Raw genomic sequence first — 20742 nt, 5'->3', positions numbered from 1 at the left:
TTATTTATTTAGAAATAAAAGCTCAACTTTGGCATAAAACACCAAGCATGGCTATTTCTCTGACATGTTCAAATAATCAAACTGTTGAAGTGTATTCTCCATTACCAGCCAGCTAGGCTGCCATCATTATAGATGCAGACCAATTCAATATACTTTTTGTGAATCCTTCTGTTAATTTGTGTAAGATAAATTGGATATTCTAATTTGAAGTAGCCTACACCATAACTTGTATGTGCAGGCTAATCATTTTTTTTTCTTTTAAGTATCTTAGTAAGTATCTTAGTAAGAAAAACATTTTAAAAGTATCTTAGGCACCAGAAACAAGTATGTTCGATCTTTGGATCAACCGTTGATGCTGCTTCGATGCTTGTTGTTAGTGAACTATCAACTAATTATATTGCAACCCTGAGCTGAGCCACCCGAGCATTACATTCATAAGCATATTAGGTACCATTACAAAACTGAGACTGTCAGTCAAATCAAAACAACATATCATTGATATGTTTTTAATGTGAAAGTAAAACAATATCTTCCTTTTCCCATGCATCAATAAATCAACATGGTCGTAACACGGTCAGATTAAGTTGGGAGTGGCAACATTTCTTTATGAGTACACCCCTGGTGGTGACATCATGCGCATATTCCAGTGCTTACAATGGCGGAAAGATGGGAATCCATTTCAATGCAGAGACAAGAAACGTTAGTCCACAAAATGTCCAGATGCCTTTAGAATGGTCACCAAATGGTTTAACCAGTTTCTGCAAGGTATCCGAAATATGGTTACGGAAGAAGGTTGCACAAAAGTGGTGAATGGACGTAACAGTCAAAGATGGCTGACGTCTTGCAAGGATTGGAGGACTCAGACATTTAAATTGCAAAAATAAGGTCACATGGTTACTTCATAAACAACATAATGGCATTATAAACACATAATGAATGCACAAAACAATATTTAGGTATGATTTTCAAGGTCAACCGGTGTTTTGTGGGCAAGGCTCTCCGGCAAGCTACATGACCTTTCTTTCGAGTCCTCTATACTTTGAAGGATATTGCCTTCTAAGGCCGGTAATTTCTTCCACCCAACACATCCATGAATCATTCTCCCACCATTTTTGCGATGCCTTGTAGAAACTAATTAAACCATTTCGAGAGGCATCAAGACATTTTGTGGACTAAAGTTTTTTTCATCTCAGCAATCAGCATTCAAATGTGTTTCCATCTGTTTGCCACTGGAAGCACTGGAATAGGTGCACGGTGTCACCACAAGTGACATCTTTCATTTTATTTATTAGCCTAATCTTACTCAGTAAAGAATATTTCTATGCAGTATGTGAAATTGACAGGATATCGGATCAATGTTCAACTTACAATTGTTCTTTTTTCAGCAATGTTGCAATACATTTGTGTAGTATAGATTAAGATTAGATATACCCAGAGTTTTGTATGTCAATCAGTTTGTTTCTGTTTTATTTCTCTTTTTGCAGATAATTATGTATTTTAATAAGTATACTTACAATAAGGAGACCCGTACATTAGCAAATAAAACAAACACATTGAGACAAACAAATACATAAAGTTTCTGAATCTGAATGAGATTAACGCATCTCTAGATAAAACTAATGGTAGTATAGTTGTAAAAGTATATATCCTTACAATGCTCAAACCACTTACCCTGAATGTCCCAGAAGACCTCTCAATATCATCTTCTCTAAGGGCAATGAGGAAGAAACCCTTGAAGGACACTGGTGGCGTGCTTCGTAGTGTGACTACAAAGAAGAACAATGAAAAAAGAAGACCCATTATTATTTGAAAAAGATGAACATAACAGACTGAAATGGAGAGAGAAGACAAAGATACATGGGCTATTCCAGTTGAGATCCATACACCCCTATGGAAGACATGACCTTAAGCTCATACAGAGGGAGTGTAGATTTCAAATCCAGGTAACCCCATTTGAAATTCACACTCCCTGTGTGGATTGCAGTCATGTATTCCACAGGGGGTATATGGATTTCACCTGGAATAGCCCAATGGTCCGCATTCATTTGATATAAGGCATCATATCATAACAAGGTAAGATGATCAGCTTATACAAAAGTTATAAGTACCCTTTTAAAGATAATTGATTGAAATCATTGTGTCTGGTGCATCATATAAGTTACTGGGTTATCATAAAATTAAGACAAAGCAAATGTCAAGTTAATCTGGCAAGATACTTATAAATCAGTGTAATGCATCATTGATTAGCGGCACATTACTTTCATGTTTATAATGACATGAAATGAAAAGTCTATATGTATAGTGATGTTAATTCACTATCTGCATCAGCCAATAATTAGGAGCATAAGATTAATTAGTTGTATGATTGTATGATGACTCTCTTAATGAGGAATCTATATTTACATTAATTACAACAAGTTAGCAGTGCTTCATTACACAAAATCAGTTTTGGTACTTTTTATCTTGGTGAAGGCACACATTTAGTTTGGGTATTTAAGTTGCCATAAAAACCGGGCATAAAAGGAAGCAAATGCAATTGGAAAGCAACAAGTTTGTTATATTTATCTTATTTTGTGTTTGTAAATGAGGTTAAAGCCCTTTAAATAGAATATGGTATATGATTACTGTGCAAGAGTTAAGAGCAAAATATTATTGTACACTTGATTTCTTTTCCTTGCTCTTTTTCATCAATTTTTCTTTCCACACAGGTCTGCATGCTTATAACCTTTTAAGCTTAGCTTTAGGGGGTACTACACCCCTGCCCAATTTTGTGCCTATTTTTGCATTTTTCTCAAAAATTATAGAGCATTGGTGACAAGTAAGATATGTATATTATAGGGGTAAGGACTACAAATACTGCACTGGAAATTTTTTTTATTTCAGCACAGACAGCAGTTGTGGAGTTACAGTCAAAAATGAGGGAAAACCTATATTTGATCAATAAATCAATAACTACTTGCCTTGAGTCGCTGAATTTTCAGTGCAGTAGTTGGGAGTCCTTGCCCCTATAATATACATGTCTTACTTGTCACCAATGCGCTATAATTGTTGAGAAAAATGCACAAATAGGCACAAAATTGGCCAGGGATGTAGTACCCCCCTTAAGCAATATACTTTAGCTTGGTTCCATCAGGACCCAAGCGTGTGTCCGCCCCGGACCATGCGCGGATTTAGAGGGGGGGCACAGCCGGCCCGGGCCCCCCCCTTTTGGCGGATCCCAAAAAAAGAAAAAAAGAAAAAGAAAAGAAAGAGAAGGGAAGGAGGGAAAGAAAGAGGAAAAGAAAAGAAAGGGAAAAAGAAAAGAAAAAAAGCGGAACAACGTAAAAAAAGAAAGAAAATCTTGGGACCTGTAGCCTAATAAATCTGTAGTGAGTATCATACACCGGGTGGCACTCCAGGCACGCAGTTCAGGGGCGGCGCCTTCCTTCCTCCCCCTCAAAAAAAAAAAAAAAAAGACGAAAAGAGGAAAAGAAGTATCAGAAGTAGGCCCTATAGTACTTGTTGATTTCTTCTGGCCCGTCGATGATGCAGGGCCCGTCACATTTTGTCACCAAAGTCAGTATAATACGGACTCCATGCTGGCTTCGATCCATGCATGCTTTAAATTGCGAATCTCGAGTCTAAGGCCTATTAAAGTGTCAGTGTAACATTTTACAAATTGAGTTCGGGCCCTGTTTTGTTTTAAAAAGCAATGATATACTCTCGTATAGTGTAAAACAGATGCACCAAAAGGCTTCAATTGGACTTTCATTTTTCCAAATTTCGGAGGGGGAACATCAGACAACCCCCTGCCTATATAAACAACTGCCCGTTTTCGCTTCTGTATTTCACACCCAGCACTCTGAATTTATACAATAACAGTGAAAACAGGTGGCTTCAATTGGCCTATCATTTTGCAAATTTCATATTTTCGGCTTTTTCAAACTCATATTTTACACCATAATAGTGCCAAAATGGTCCACCAAATGGCTTCAATTAGGTTTTATTTTGCAAATGTTTCTCATTTAGGAGGGGGCATCCCCTCAGACACCCCCATGTCGGCATAGCGTTATGGGTACATATAAAGCAATAATTTTACAAGAGGTCAAAACTTGAATGAATGGCTTCAATTGGGCCGTCTTTTTGCAAATTTTACGCTTTTTCAAACTAAAATTTTACACAATAATGTTGACAAAATGGTCCACCAAATGGCTTCACTTGGGTCTTCATTTTCCAAAAAATTTTCTCACTTCTGAGGGGGGCACATCCCCTCAGACACCCCCCTGCGTCGGCGCAAGCACTCATGATGACAGCTTCAGCGGCCATTTCATACATTTTTTTTTTTTTCAGGAGTGTGCCCCCCCTTTCTCGAAATCCTGTATCCGCCCCTGGCCCGGACCAACTGGTTAACAAACAAACAATCACTTTAAAATATATCTCTTTTCTATCCTAATTTGGCAGCCACATAATAGCAAAATTTTAATTGTATTCATATCTTAATGTCTGCAACATACATTTGAATATCAATATTTATATACACCATGTTTTTTTCTGCTAAAGGCATATTAAAGCACAACTTTCTTTACATGTAACACAGGGGTCAATATATACTCTTTATGACTCTTAAGAACCTTTACAGAGTACATTACAATGCCCCCTTTTAACTTGCTATTAATTTAATACAGGGTTACTTGTAGAATCACTTGTTCACTTACATCATATGAAGAAACATATCAAAGTAAACAATAGACAGGTGTAATGCTCAAGGGCTTCTATGGATAGAATACATTTTAAAGATCAAATGGGGGTAAAAGTGCTGTGTGCTATGGGCAGGTTATCATTACCATATAACATTTAGGGATAGCATGTACATTCATTATCACTTGGAGCCATAGAAAATATATAACATACATTTTGCAGATGATCATATTTAGATATTTTTAGAGAACGATGCAAAACACCATTCAAAATGTAATAACACTTGGGTTTTTTTCGTTGTTTTATTTTGTTGATTTATTCATTAATGGATCCAAATCAAGGATGATGACATGAATTAGAGATTTGTGAGAATTTCATCATCGATGGAATTCAAGTGAACACATCCAAAAAAGAAAGTCCCCACTACTTTGAGTGGTCATAACTTAATAAACAAATAATTGAGACCAATAAGATTGACATAACGTGTCAAGATTTTTGTGAACTGCAGTTTGATACCACACTTGTACAAAACAAAATCAGAATGATCAAGAAATTCACAATTGACTGTGTAAAAGGATATGTTTGAATGGGGTTCAATCATGAATACTGCTCAACAATAGAGGTTATCCACGTTACTCATGTGTGACTTCTAACATAAGGCACTGGTTCCCGCAGTATTCCTCATTCATTCACACCAATTCAATGCACGACCTCGGAGTTACTTGCATGATTTTGGCGGGCTATTTTGAAACAGTCATGGTTGCACATGCAGGTACTTCTTTTGAAAATCCTAAACAAGGTATAGCAGTCGCTGATAGGATATGCAACTTAAAGAACACGGATAACCTCTATTAATTAAAAAGACTGCAACCAATGCTGGTTCTTATGGATGGATGACACACACTGACTCAATTCAGGTGAGTGGAACATGTTAGGCTAAGCAATTCCACACCTCTCAAGTTCAATCATTAATTTCATGATCATTCCCATTTGTATTTATACAAGTTCAGATACTGCAGATAACCTTTCTACATGCATTCATATCAATCTAATTGCTTTCAATCATTTGTGCTCAAAGTTATGACCATTCCAACACAGACCTTTCAACTTGAGTAGGGACTTTCCTTTTTTTTTTGATGTTTATTACTTATTGCAAGTTGACATCATTTTTTGCAAGTTGACATCAATTTTACCAGAGATACCCCTGGAAGTGTATACCTGTAGAATATGTCTGAATGCATTGTATAACAATACTTTAGAGAAGTCACTTTCTTAAGTACATCAAACAGTAAAGTCATGAAGAACCTCTCTTAAAGTATAAGCACACATTAATTCATACTATATATGCATGCAAGTGTTCTTGTGCAATATAAACATATACCTGTAAGGCATGGATCTGAAATTAGATTTATCTCAAAGACAAAACATGAAAACATTTATACATGCATGTGCTGATCAGTAATGTTCTGCATTTCAACAAATGGAATGTAATTTAATTGTAAGACAATGCACTTTCAATAATAGGTCTTAATATAATCACAAGTCATATGATATACTGGGTATGTGGCTACGCAATGCAGTATGTAGATACTGCACACGTTTTTAGACCAGGGATGGAAATTAACACCCACCGGAACGCCTTTGTTGAGTTAATTTGCAGTTGTACCTGGCGGCCAGGTATAGATTTCAAAAGTACCTGCCGACGGACAGGTAAATATTTTTTAATAGGAAAGGTTATGCTATATGAAGTTGAGACTCCTGTAAAGCTTAGCATATTACCAAGTGGTGGAGAATTGGTATAAATTAGCAAAACTCTTGCAGTTGATACCTTAATATTGAAACAAAACCAAAATATATTTATGTGTGTATAATATGCATTATTCATAACCTCTTGGAAATAAATCTAATATAATAAAGTCATATGATATACTGGGTATGTGGCTATGGAATGCAGCATGTAGATATCGCACAAATTTATCACCCAGTATATTCACTCATATATATAGGCCTACGTAGCGAGTGCGAACCAATAGAAACATTGCTTAGGATGCCTCCACATGGGGGAATTTGAATTCGGAAAGATATGGAAACAGCCAAATGTTAAACTGTATGAGTGGCAAACAAACAAAATAACCTTTGACCTCTGTATATGACCTTGGATATCACTAAGCACCGGATGAAAACGTTATTGCGGTATTCACAGCCGCAATTACGCTTTTGGGGGCAATAGTGTTGGTTTTTTAATTTAAATTTTTTTTTTTTTTTAAGTTATAGACCCTAAGGCTGGAACCAGAAAAAACTGCTATTAAAAAAAACTAAAAGTTCTGAGGTTTTTATTCAAAGCTTTATCCAGCTTTGAATAAAAACTTCAGAACTTTTAGTTTTGTTTGTTTAAATAGCAGTTTTTCTCTGGTTCTAACCTTGAATAACAAATTTAGGGTCTATAACTTTAAAAAAAATTGATTGATATCACACAAGTTAACACCCCAGTGTATATATTTTTTCATTTTTTTTGGTGGTGCGTTTTTTGGCTTCCAAATTGCTTTTTTCTCCGGTGCTTAGATATCACCAATACACGAAGGTACCCACGATGCACCTATACGACCCAAGTTTAATTGCATTAGGATTTAAATTGTTGGATTTAAACTTCTGCATATGTGTGAGTGTATACGCTAAGTGTTATGCCACCACCCATGAAATACCACTGGGCTTCCGTTGTGGGCCTAAAACCATGAGCTATATATATCAATTTCTGCTCACAGACAGGAAGGGATATTCCCCCAATCAGAACAAAAAACCAGTCACTGAAAAATCCCAACAAAATACAACATTTTCAGATTTTTGCCCCAATTTCACCCTGGCCCAATACCCTCCCCCCCCCCCCCCCAATCATGGCTCACAATCCAATTCTGGGAATACTGCTCAGTCAGGCAAACTTTTTTTTTTATTATAGAGAATACATGCCTACCTGTCCCTTGCAAGAATCTAGGTCATGATATGTGGTTTGCTTCAACAACTCAAATAAAGTGTGCATCAATATCAGACAAAACCATGGCAGAAGATTAACTACATGCACTCAACAGTAGTTACAATATCATAAGTTTCCCATATATATTTTAAGAAATGACAAAAAAAAAAGATATGTTGTCAACATCGCAGCCAGACAGGCAATTCATACATTCTACATACATACATTAAGACCCCTTGACATTTGAAAGATGAGATGGGACATGTTTTTTGGTTATCATAATTAGTTATAATCTGTACTACACAAATATGTTTTTACATACACAGAATGGTACATTTTCAATTTCATGAAATTATTTAAGCATATATCTGTAGCCTTTGCAGTGTGGTACCAGTTGCATCTTACTGGTGTATAAAACAGATATGCAAACAGAATATCAATTTTCAAATATCTCTATAAAAGTAACATTTTGAAGTTTGCACTAGTCCCATCCCATCTCTTTTCCTAAAGATGTTGTCGATGCCAGCAGGTCAAAATTCAACCCTTTTCCTACATTTTTTTGTGATGAACATGCGTACCAAATAATATCCCAAGTGAACCCCCTGTGGAGTTTTTTGTATCATAAAAATGGGAGGTGTTATACCCCCGGTTATACCCCTCTATGGCTCAAAGACACTGTTTTTTTAAAGCTATCTCCAACCATGGAGCTCATTGTTGGTTTAGATGTGTTGCAGCAGCTCACCGTTACCGACGAAACCACATTGAGATTGAGATCGTTGCAATAAGGCTCCACAATTGGTATATGTATAATATGCACACCTCCACAGTTTAAATGTGGATGCAAACGCACACTGTGGGTTATAACCAGACCTAAGACAGGAAATAACCACACGTACACACACTCCAATCAAGCCTGTCACATAGAAATATCACACCTGTATCTGATCTTGTTTCCACCAAGGATCTTGATGCAGGTAACCAGCTAAAACCCTCAGTATGGGGTCTTGTCCATTAGGGAGAAAACTGAACCAACACCAATTATGAGGATATGGATTTTAAAATGGTAACATTAAAACGAGATTGTAGAATAAAATGTTAATATTTATCTCTAACAAAACAACTGCATTATATTAAAGATCCCTGCCACGATTACTATGACAAGATTGTTAAAATGACTAAAATCATGCAGTAGTACAGCTTTCTTAGCCTGGCTTCTATACATTTAACCAGATTGTCCCATGACATTTTTCATATTTATATGAAAAAGCATTAAACTAAAACAACTGAAATGAGGCAATTATTCTGCTTGGATACAATTTCCCTGTTATGATTGCATATAAAATACTATGCTGTGTACTTTCCTAATTGACTGCTATACATTTGAGACATCTTTACCCACAATACAAAGATTGAAATAGTTCATATTTTAGTTATCTTCATATTTAGATTCATCATATTTAAACCCTTTATTATGACATGTAATAGTTCTCTAAAGTCTAATCATCACATTTCAAAATCCTTTTATGATATAATAGTTCTCTAGATGCTAAGTTAAAAATCCCTTTTATGGCTAGGAGGTGATTGCCAAAAGACCACTGAAATGATTCCAAAATGTATTTCAAAATCATATCAAAATGAAGTCAATGTTACCACAAATTGCCTGGCTAGGCTTTTTCATATCACACTTTCTAATGTTTTCTCATAATTATAGAACCCTGATGACTGATACCAGACCTATGCCTTATGACAGCTCATTACTTCTCTCACTCTGCTATCAAAATAAAGTAAGTCCTTCTTTCATCAGTCAAGTCTTTATATTCCAAGCACTGGACTTGAATTGCACACATATACCAGATGGATTGCATGACTAGAGAAAGAAGAAAACATTTCATAGAAACCTCTTATTAATCACTGCACATCTGTATCACTGGATTATCAACTTTCCAAAACTATTTGACATGTCATTGTCATTGTGATTTAAGATGTGATACCTTCTTCATATCATTTGAAGAATACTTCCCGGGAATACTTCCGCTGCTGAAGGAGGGGGTACTTGGATACGTGCACAGAGGTGCCATCAAATTAATTTAGTGGGTTCCATTATTTTTGCCACAACAACCAATGAAACCTATATCCAGTCCAGTGAGTTAAAAGTGGCAAAATCCCATTTATTTGTCACAGTATTTTTCCAACTGGAGACTGGTTTTCAAAAGGTTTGCATGTTTTTGCAATTTGCAAATAACAGTCTCTCAACTAAGAATTAAATGTAACAAATGTAATAGTGTCACTGCACTAAAAAGGTCCTTATTTCTTCCACATGTCACACACCCTTCATACATTACATAACTTAAACAGTAAAAATGCACACAAACAATGTATAAACATGATACAAGCAATTCATAATACTTTGTATAAAGCTGGATAAGCTTCTGTTGCATCGGTATATTATAATATTCGTCACATGTGGTTATCGAGACTATCTGGAACATGAAATGATTTTGAGATTATTAATAGATTTGCCAAGATAGCTTATATTACACCAATGACTCAAAATGTTCAGAAATCATGACTGTGAGGACAGTAGTTGAATCGTAAAGACCCCGTGGTTTGGCTATTTCCACGCAAAGTTACTTTGACAAGCGCATGGAGGTGGCATCATTATGTGCTTTCAACTCCATGGATTGGCAAGAAAGCACAGCTAGTGCAAAACAATAGTCTTCCCATGGTTGTCATTTGGTATGGGTTAGATTTCTAACAAAACACACATCAATGCTGGGATAGCTTGGGATGTGCAAGTTGATTTGGAAATGATTATATTGTCATGGTAAAATGACATTAACTTGCACCAGGTCCAATGCTGCTATATATATGGGATCAAAGTGGTTTTCTTATTTATCATACTTGTCTTTTCTCACTTTTCCTTGACAAATCTTGAAAGTTGAAGTGAAAGAGTAAGCATTTATTAAGCAACTTGGAAAAAGAACTCCCTTTATGATCATTGCTTATCAAAGGCAATCTTGTATTATAGCACCTGTGACATCACACAATGTACACTATCGTACAGTTGTGTTTATCCTGTAAGCTTACCTATCACCGGTGGTATAATAAGAATTTGCCTTACTACAATCATCATTATCATCTTACGGCCATTGTTATCACTATTTTGTTTTCATCATTATTTTCGTCACTACTTCCACTGACATTGGTACAATGTTAAAGTATAGTGTAAAGTGCTTGAAGCAGCCAAATACTTCACAACAATAGTATGTCACATTAGTTAACATTTACAACAAACTTAAGGAAAAACAACTTTCTCAAAGTTGTCAGAATTATCCTCATGATCAGCATTTTGACCATTGTGATCATCAACACCATTGTTATCTTCAGCATCACTGTGATTACAATTGTAATTGATTAAGATATCATCATCATCATTATCCTCAGCAAACACTGTCATCACTACTAGCATTGTTTGAAGTAGTGTAAAGTGCTTGAATACTTGAATATCAACTTACTGTAGTTAACAAGGACTTTTCCAACAAACTCTGTGAAGGGCTTGTAATTTTGTATGCACACATAATACAGCTAACATACTCTGCCATACATAGGAGTCAATGACCCAGCTCATGTAACAAGGAACTCCCCAAACGTTGGATCGAATTCAACGACAGTATGCCAATTTCCACGGGATAATATGCCCCCTTGTGGTAAAATGATAGCATAGTGTGCAAAGTCACGTTTCATGGTTCATCATGTGTTAGTTTCTTTGTTTTAGTGATCACTATTTAAACAAGACGAGTAAGGGAATTACGGGTATGCGTATTGTGGGAAAATAATATTAGGGTTAACTTAGGGTTAGGGTTGCCCCAATGGAGAATGTATGTGAAGTCATGTTTCAACAAGGGTACCTTATGTGTCAAGCCATTGCCTATGTAGTCAATTGTCTGTTTAATGCTGAGGAATAAGAACAATGGAATAGAGCGAAAGGAAAGGAAAGGGGTTAGGTTACGGTTAGGATACCCTCCTGGAAATGATATGTCTGTAGTCTATAATGAGTCAACTTTTGAGTAACTTAATAATGTCATTCACATTAGCTCCAAACACCTGCTAATTGCCAACCTTCTCTCCAAACAGTTTATGATGTAAACTCCTGTATCAACTCAACAAGCTACTACCAATTCTGCGAACTCATAAATACAGCTAAACACCATGGATAATGCTTAAGACAGGTTGATGTTCAAGGTCAAATTAAGAATTTATCCCTGGGCACAGGAGAACAACACTTTAATCTTCTGTTTGACCATAGAGTAATAAATGGAATGAAAAGAAATGGAATGAAAAGAAATGGAATGAAAAGAAATGGAATGAAAAGAAATGGAATGAAAAGAAATGGAATGAAAAGAAATGGAATGAAACAAAGTGAAAGGAAACAAAATGAAATATGCAAATTTCACTTCAATAAAGGGCAAATCTCAATCGCCAGCTAACACATGAAAAATTCTGCATGTATACCTCATCTTACAAAGATCAACAACACTAGGAGTAAAATTAGATGCACACATCACATTTGATGTCCATATACTGTATTACAACCTTTATTCTCACTTATGCCGTTGTTACTCCATCACAACCTACACATATTACCATCACTATGTCATCACTCTCATTACATTATATATTCCGTAGACCATCATTTCTACAAGTAGCTACTCTTCCTCTCTAGCACATACAGTAGCTTTTACCCATCAGGCTTGTAACTCCTTAAAATCTAAATATCATTGTCAAATCCTGATTTCCCTACCTAACCTTTCTTGCATGACCCTCATTTTCACAAAAATGTTAGTTAAGAAGCCTCCTTAAATTGGCTTCACTGGAGGCGTAACATAAGGAGAAGCCTACAGAATGTTGCCGTAGAGACGGCAAGGTTATTTTAACGTATTTACCCTATGGAATATCATTCCTGGAAGGGTTTAGTTTTATACTATGTTCAAATTCCTAGCAAGGTAAAAGAAATGGATGAATGGCTATAAACAAAATCATGTACAAAAAGGCTAAGAATAATATACGAAGAGGCTGTGTTCTCCATGGTGCCCTATTAAAAGAGAGATGCTCCCAGCGCATTTGCGTAGGCGCCTGTAGCTTAGAAACACATGAATGTTTTGGCGTAGAGTGGCGACGGAAATCTTAAGACAAAGTGACGAGGCAAACTATGAAGGGATGGATAAAAGATGAAACTGTGAGTAGCTGTGGGAGGATTAACCCCTGATTGTACACTTGAATTAAAATGTGCAATTTCAAAATAAGATTGCAGGCAAATTACTCTGATAATTCAATGCTGCATGCGTGATTAGAAAGGAAATTGCAAATCTTCCCTCTCATCAAGTCTTTTGCATAAGTTTGTCAAACTTCATCACACACTAGGGGGATTCAATCGGGTACTTTTGTTAATAAATGCTGAGGGTATTAAAGGTGATATTATTTTATCATGCTTAAGAAACTTTGTAAAAGTGCAACACTACTTTGCAGAAGATAATTGTGCGTACTGAAACAATTTTGATTTTTTGTTGTTCTTATTACCATCAGCAATCTTTGGATTCTTTGTTAGGGGTATACCTTCACCTTTCCTTTTTGACACAAGCAAGTTGAGGAGATAACTTATCAAATATATCAGCCCAACACAAACTTTTACCTGGCTGACTATGGAGTGTCATTGCTTAGCTTACATAACATTTTACCAGCATATAATTTAGTTTTAGCAGCCCAACAGCAAAGTTGTCAGCCACTGGTGAACCCTACATCCCAGTCCAACAGACAAGTTATCAGCCACTGGTAAACCCTACATTCCAGCCCAACAGCAAAGTTATCAGCTACTAGTAAACCCTACACCCCAGCCCAACAGCAAAGTTATCAGCCACTGGTAAACCCTACAGTCCAGCCCGACAGCAAAGTTATCAGCCACTGGTAAACCCTATATCTCAGCCCAACAGCAAAGTTATCAGCCATTGGTAAACCCTACATTCCAGCCCAACAGCAAAGTTATCAGCTACTAGTAAACCCTACATCCCAGCCCAACAGCAAAGTTATCAGCCACTGGTAAACCCTACATCCCAGCCCGACAGCAAAGTTATCAGCCACTGGTAAACCCTATATCCCAGCCCAACAGCAAAGTTATCAGCCACTGGTAAACCCTACACCCCAGCCCAACAGCAAAGTTATCAGCCACTGGTAAACCGTACATCCCAGCCCAACAGCAAAGTTATCAGCCACTGGTAAACCCTACAGTAAACCCTACATTCCAGCCCAACAGCAAAGTTATCAGCTACTAGTAAACCCTACACCCCAGCACAACAGCAAAGTTGTCACCCACTGGTAAACTCTACATCCCAGAACAACAGCAAAGTTATCAGCCACTGGTAAACTCTACATCTCAGCACAACAGCAAAGTTATCAGCCACTGGTAAACCCTACATCCCAGCCCAACAGCAAAGTTATCAGCCACTGGTAAACCCTACATCCCAGCCCAACAGCAAATTTATCAGCCACTGGTAAACCCTACATCCCAGCTCAACAGCAAAGTTATCAGCCATTGGTAAACCCTACATCCCAGCCCAACAGCAAAGTTATCAGCTACTGGTAAACCCTACATTCCAGCCCAACAGCAAAGTTATCAGCCACTGGTAAACCCTACATCACAGCCCAACAGCAAAGTTATCAGCTACTGGTAAACCCTACATTCCAGCCCAACAGCAACATTGTCAGCCACTGGTAAACCCTACATTCCAGCACAACAGCAAAGATATCAGCTACTAGTAAACCCTACATCTATGTCTTCTGTTGTTCAATTTCCTTCAAAAGAAACTTCAAAAGAAATTCCTTTAAACCAGTCGCACAGTCATCTTCAAAGTTAATGCTATGTAAATAATTAAGGCCTGTAGGTTAAATAGTCTATTAAGGCACCACAGGTTTAAGCTTCCCTCTCCTAATGAGTCTTGATGTCATTCACTATTCAAAACTACTTCACATACGCTACTATGAAACACTGCATACCATACAAATAAGGAGGACTCACAAAGTAGATATACTTCTTGAAATGAACAGGCTATCTCAATAACAGTTGATCCATATGATAACATATTTCTTCTCGTATACATTTATTGTCTTGTCTTGTCTTGTCTTGGTTGAGTCAGCTGGTTTAGTCTAGATCTACTTTTGCTAACTTTGATGTGCTCAAGCTGAGGGTATTAAAGGTGATATTATTTTATCATGCTTAAGAAACTTTGTAAAAGTGCAACACTACTTTGCAGAAGATAATTGTGCGTACTGAAACAATTTTGATTTTTTTGTTGTTCTTATTACCATCAGCAATCTTTGGATTCTTTGTTAGGGGTATACCTTCACCTTTCCTTTTTGACACAAGCAAGTTGAGGAGATAACTTATCAAATATATCAGCCCAACACAAACTTTTACCTGGCTGACTATGGAGTGTCATTGCTTAGCTTACATAACATTTTACCAGCATATAATTTAGTTTTAGCAGCCCAACAGCAAAGTTGTCAGCCACTGGTGAACCCTACATCCCAGTCCAACAGACAAGTTATCAGCCACTGGTAAACCCTACATTCCAGCCCAACAGCAAAGTTATCAGCTACTAGTAAACCCTACACCCCAGCCCAACAGCAAAGTTATCAGCCACTGGTAAACCCTACATCCCAGCCCGACAGCAAAGTTATCAGCCACTGGTAAACCCTATATCTCAGCCCAACAGCAAAGTTATCAGCCATTGGTAAACCCTACATTCCAGCCCAACAGCAAAGTTATCAGCTACTAGTAAACCCTACATCCCAGCCCAACAGCAAAGTTATCAGCCACTGGTAAACCCTACATCCCAGCCCAACAGCAAAGTTATCAGCCACTGGTAAACCCTACATTCCAGCCCAACAGCAAAGTTATCAGCTACTAGTAAACCCTACACCCCAGCACAACAGCAAAGTTGTCACCCACTGGTAAACTCTACATCCCAGAACAACAGCAAAGTTATCAGCCACTGGTAAACTCTACATCTCAGCACAACAGCAAAGTTATCAGCCACTGGTAAACCCTACATCCTAGCCCAACAGCAAAGTTATCAGCCACTGGTAAACCCTACATCCCAGCCCAACAGCAAATTTATCAGCCACTGGTAAACCCTACATCCCAGCTCAACAGCAAAGTTATCAGCCATTGGTAAACCCTACATCCCAGCCCAACAGCAAAGTTATCAGCTACTGGTAAACCCTACATTCCAGCCCAACAGCAAAGTTATCAGCCACTGGTAAACCCTACATCACAGCCCAACAGCAAAGTTATCAGCTACTGGTAAACCCTACATTCCAGCCCAACAGCAACATTGTCAGCCACTGGTAAACCCTACATTCCAGCACAACAGCAAAGATATCAGCCACTAGTAAACCCTACATCTATGTCTTCTGTACTATAATGTTGTTCAATTTCCTTCAAAAGAAACTTCAAAAGAAATTCCTTTAAACCAGTCGCACAGTCATCTTCAAAGTTAATGCTATGTAAATAATTAAGGCCTGTAGGTTAAATAGTCTATTAAGGCACCACAGGTTTAAGCTTCCCTCTCCTAATGAGTCTTGATGTCATTCACTATTCAAAACTACTTCACATACGCTACTATGAAACACTGCATGCCATACAAATAAGGAGGACTCACAAAGTAGATATACTTCTTGAAATGAACAGGCTATCTCAATAACAGTTGATCCATATGATAACATGTTTCTTCTCGTATACATTTATTGTCTTGTCTTGTCTTGTCTTGGTTGAGTCAGCTGGTTTAGTCTAGATCTACTTTTGCTAACTTTGATGTGCTCAAGCTGATGTTGACATGTCTAGTTTCTATTTCTGTTCTGTCCAAAGTGGCTGCTGTTGTGGTGTCCTTGTGTACATTGTTCTAGTCTGTAACAGTACTTGGGAAGGAGGAGTTCATGTAGATGTCCTTTGTTCCCTGCACCTTAAAGCTTTCCAATTTTCTTTAAGGCTCATGATCACCAACACTAAAAAATTGCAAACCTATATTTTTTAATAACTAATCATGTTTCAACTCATTACAATCAATTAACAGCCAACTAGTTGCAATTCTTTCATCTAGAATTCACAATATATGGTTTGGTCTTATCCTTCATGGATCTTTATAGCATCTACAATCTATGAAAAAAGTCCTTCTGTCAGAATTTCATATGATCAAGAAAATAACGTATATTTTGCCTGGGAACAAGCATGACATCTACAACAATGATTTACCCTTCCCCTCTCCCCATCAATTAATGTTGGAACACATTGGGAAACCACTGAAGACATTGGCATTCTCAACATTGAATGGGGGAGAGGTGTGAGAATTTTCCGTTATTTACACGCAAACGTTCCAAGACTTTTTTTCGATGATTGTAGATGGTACTGGTTTTACAAGTGTTCATTTACACAATTAAAGGCATCAATGTACTGACCATCAGCAGGCAAGGTGTAAAACTAACCATTGGTAACACACATTTGATACAAGATTTGCCACATCCAACCTTCCTGAGGAGGTGTCTCAAGTATGGATGAAGATGATGCCAAGTGGGCTGTGTACGTATGAAGAAGGAAACGATACTTACAGACATAGGGAAATAAAATAGAGACACTATTGGAATGGATGGGATATTTGGTAACAGGTTATGGGTACTCTTCTACAATACAAGTTATACTACTCCCAATAATAATCAAGCTTGGAAAAATTATTATTTCTAGGGAGAAATTTTAATCAATATTTCCCACTATTTTTTATGTTAATTTTTAATAAGAAAAGCACATTTTTACTCAAAATGTCAAAATTTTGATGGAGGAAGCTTCTTGGTTTCTCTATTTTCCCAGGCTTGTCAAATGCAAGAAACTGTAGAACTAATCTTTTAAATAAAAAAAATAAAAAAATTGAGCACATATTAGGTATGTTGCTCAATATTAACCCTTTATTGTGTTTATCTTGTACCATAATAGACAATCTGAAAAAAGAAGCATTTAGTGTTGTGTTTTTGCAAAAGTAATCAAGTATAAGTTGAACTTTAAGTAATACCACCCAAGGATAGAGCTAGAGGAAAAAGCAACTTACAGCAAGACAAGTGAATCAGAAGAGATCAATTGAGATCATCTAGATTTGACAAGTTAACCTTAGAAATTGTCTAAATCACATTCAATCTCAAAGTTACTTACCCATTAAGCTTAAAGATTTTAGGTACTAGCTTAAGGGATCTGGAATGAGCGTTTTGAGCATTTCGACATAATTTTTTGTGGGACATGAGAGCAAATCAGACATATCGAATTGCATTCTGAATCTGAAGCATGTCTTTCTGATATCAAATAATTTTCATTTTTGAAATTCACGATATAATACAAATTTTATGACAAATTATTAAAATTTGATATTTTCAAATTTTGATATATAACAGTCCTCGAAGTAAATTTTATAAATCTAATGATATATTCTTAAAGTGTATGTAGCTGGGAGGAAAAGCCGACGATCAATTGAAAATTTTGACCTTTTATATTGAAGATATGGATTTTTTCCCAAAAAGACCTAATTTTTTTTGGTGTTTTGGAAAAAAAAAATTCATATCTTCAATACGAAAAGGTCAAAATTTTCAATTGATCGTCGGGCTTTTCATCCCATCTACACACTTTAAGTATAAATCATCAGATTTATAAAGTTTACTTCAAGTACTGTTAAATATCAAAAATATCAATTTTAATGATTTGCCATAAAATATGTATTACATTGCGAATTTCAAAAAATCAAAATTATTTGATATCAGAAGGACATTCTTCGTATTCAGAATGCAATTCGATATGTCTGACTAATGTGCTTTAATGTCCCACAATAAATACTGTCCAAACGTTCATACCCCACCCCTTAAGCTTCAGCACTTATTCTTTGCTAAAAATGGCTGATAAGCCAGGCTCAATAGGGAACAGAGATTCTAAATTAAAGATATGTCTACAGAATCATTTGTGAGCTTAATTGTGACCCTAGAGATATCTGTGTGACCAATTCTGATAGAACAAAATTCTAATCACCTAAATAAGGGCTTTGTATCTTAACCAATTTCCTCTGCTTCTTCAAATTTAAATTTCAGACCTATTCCTATGAACAAATATACCAAACTATGTCATTTTCTACCACACACTATTGTACAAGGAAATTCTATACTTTAATGCACTACCATGAATTTGTTGATAGAGATCACAACAAGGGAATTACCCATTAAGGTGAAATCTATGAGAAATCTATATCTTGATAGTTATCAATAAATTGCATCAGTGATGTAGGTCACATGTTATTAGTCTGGCTGGCTGACTGGCAATCCATCAGAGTTTCTGTAATGGTTGCAGCTCTGCTCACTCCTCAAAGTCAGGCTTCTAAGGCCATTTACACAAACAAACAAACAAACAAACAAACAAAATCCTCAGTTCAATTCATGTTAGTTCTGCATTTGCATATCATAGGAAGGCCAGAACAACATCAATTGAGCGCAAAAACAAATCTGATCAAAAATGCTGGTATGGGTTAAAGATTGTTTTGTTTTATACCCCAACATTGTATGTAACACTACATATGTAACCATATATCAACATTTACAATATCTTCAACATACACTACATACTCTTGTATTGGGTCAGACACACAAAATGAATTTCAGTAATTTCATGATAATGGGAACAAACCGACCTTAACTTACCTCCAAAGCTTCAATCACTAAGGAGTTTTATGTCTGTACAAACATGTCCCTATAATCCACACTCAGATGGATTTCCACCATCTCCCATTCATTGTCAATGGTCAGATATATTTCTATCATAAAATATGAAATAAGAAACTAAGTCTACATGTGCCTACATCTTGAAAGGTTAGATCTATATAGCTACTGATTGTGTGCAATTAGCAGTACTCATTTCCTTCTCATTGCATTTTGTGACACACAATCAAATAGAAGATATATGGCTGCTAATACAATGTATGTGACATATTTATGTGGAGCATGTGTGGCCGAGTGGATAAGGCGCCCGACTCATAATCCATAGGTTGCGAGTTCGAGCCCCGCTTGTGCCAACGTGTTGTGTGGGCAAGGCACTTTATCCTCATTGCCTACTGGGGGATGGGGTTGGGTTGGATTGGATGTTTGTATAGTTGTTTGTTTCAATGTTGCAATATTGGCGCTGATTAAGCTGCTGCCTGCAAATTGCATTGTAGTATGGTCGTTGGACATTTTGACCCGGAAAAAATTGGTAAAAAGCTGATTTTTGCACCAGACAAGCAGAATATATCATAGAACATCATATCCAAAATCCCCAGAAATCCTCCTTGGGGAATTCGTTTTATCCAAGATGGCCGCCAAAATGGCCGCCACAACATATAATTAGCTGTATCTTAGCTTCTAAAACAGATATGATGATGATTTTAGTGTCTTTGAATAGGTTTATGAGGTCAGAGAATTCAAATTTGTACAAATCTAACACACTGATGTCTTCAATCACACTGAAATCCAAGATGGCTGCCAAAATGGCCGCCACAACATATAATTAGCTGTATCTTAGCTTTTAAAGCAGATATGATGATGATTTTAGTGTCTTTGAATAGGTTTAAGAGGTCAGAGAATTCAAATTTGTACAAATCTAACACACTGGTGTCTTCAATTACACTGAAATCCAAGATGGCCACTAAGATGGCCACCACCACATATGATTAGATATATATCTCCGCTTCTGAAGCAGATATGATGATGATTTTAGTGTCCTTGAATATATTTCAGAGGTCAAAGAATTCCAATTTGTACGTATCTAAAACACTAAATTCTTCATTCACACTGGAATCCAAAATGGCCGCTACCACCATGTGTTATGTTTAGGTATATTTTGGCTAATGAAGCAGATATGATAATGATTTTAGTCTCTTTGAATGTGTTTTAGGTGACGCAGAAGTAATTCACCGGATCTCTGTCTGTCTGTCTGTGTTTGTCCGCAGCTTTTCTCGGAGACTAGGGGGCGCACGTTCCTCAAACTTGGT

General features: G+C 36.7%; 1 protein-coding gene across 1 annotated transcript in view; it reads right to left on the bottom strand.

The window, feature by feature from the left end:
• The window catches only part of LOC140165727 (spondin-1-like), a 176045-nt gene that overhangs the window by 66496 nt on the left and 88807 nt on the right, over positions 1-20742 (bottom strand). Inside the window, exon 2 of the mRNA XM_072189035.1 lies at positions 1672-1766. Within this exon, the coding sequence (XP_072045136.1) occupies positions 1672-1766 (95 nt within the window). The remainder of the gene's footprint in view (positions 1-1671; positions 1767-20742) is intronic.

This window comes from Amphiura filiformis, chromosome 12 (genome assembly GCF_039555335.1).
Source record: "Amphiura filiformis chromosome 12, Afil_fr2py, whole genome shotgun sequence".
Classification (NCBI taxonomy): domain Eukaryota; kingdom Metazoa; phylum Echinodermata; class Ophiuroidea; order Amphilepidida; family Amphiuridae; genus Amphiura; species Amphiura filiformis.
Note: the sequence above shows the minus strand (reverse complement) of the source record. Positions and strands in the feature narration are given on the sequence as shown.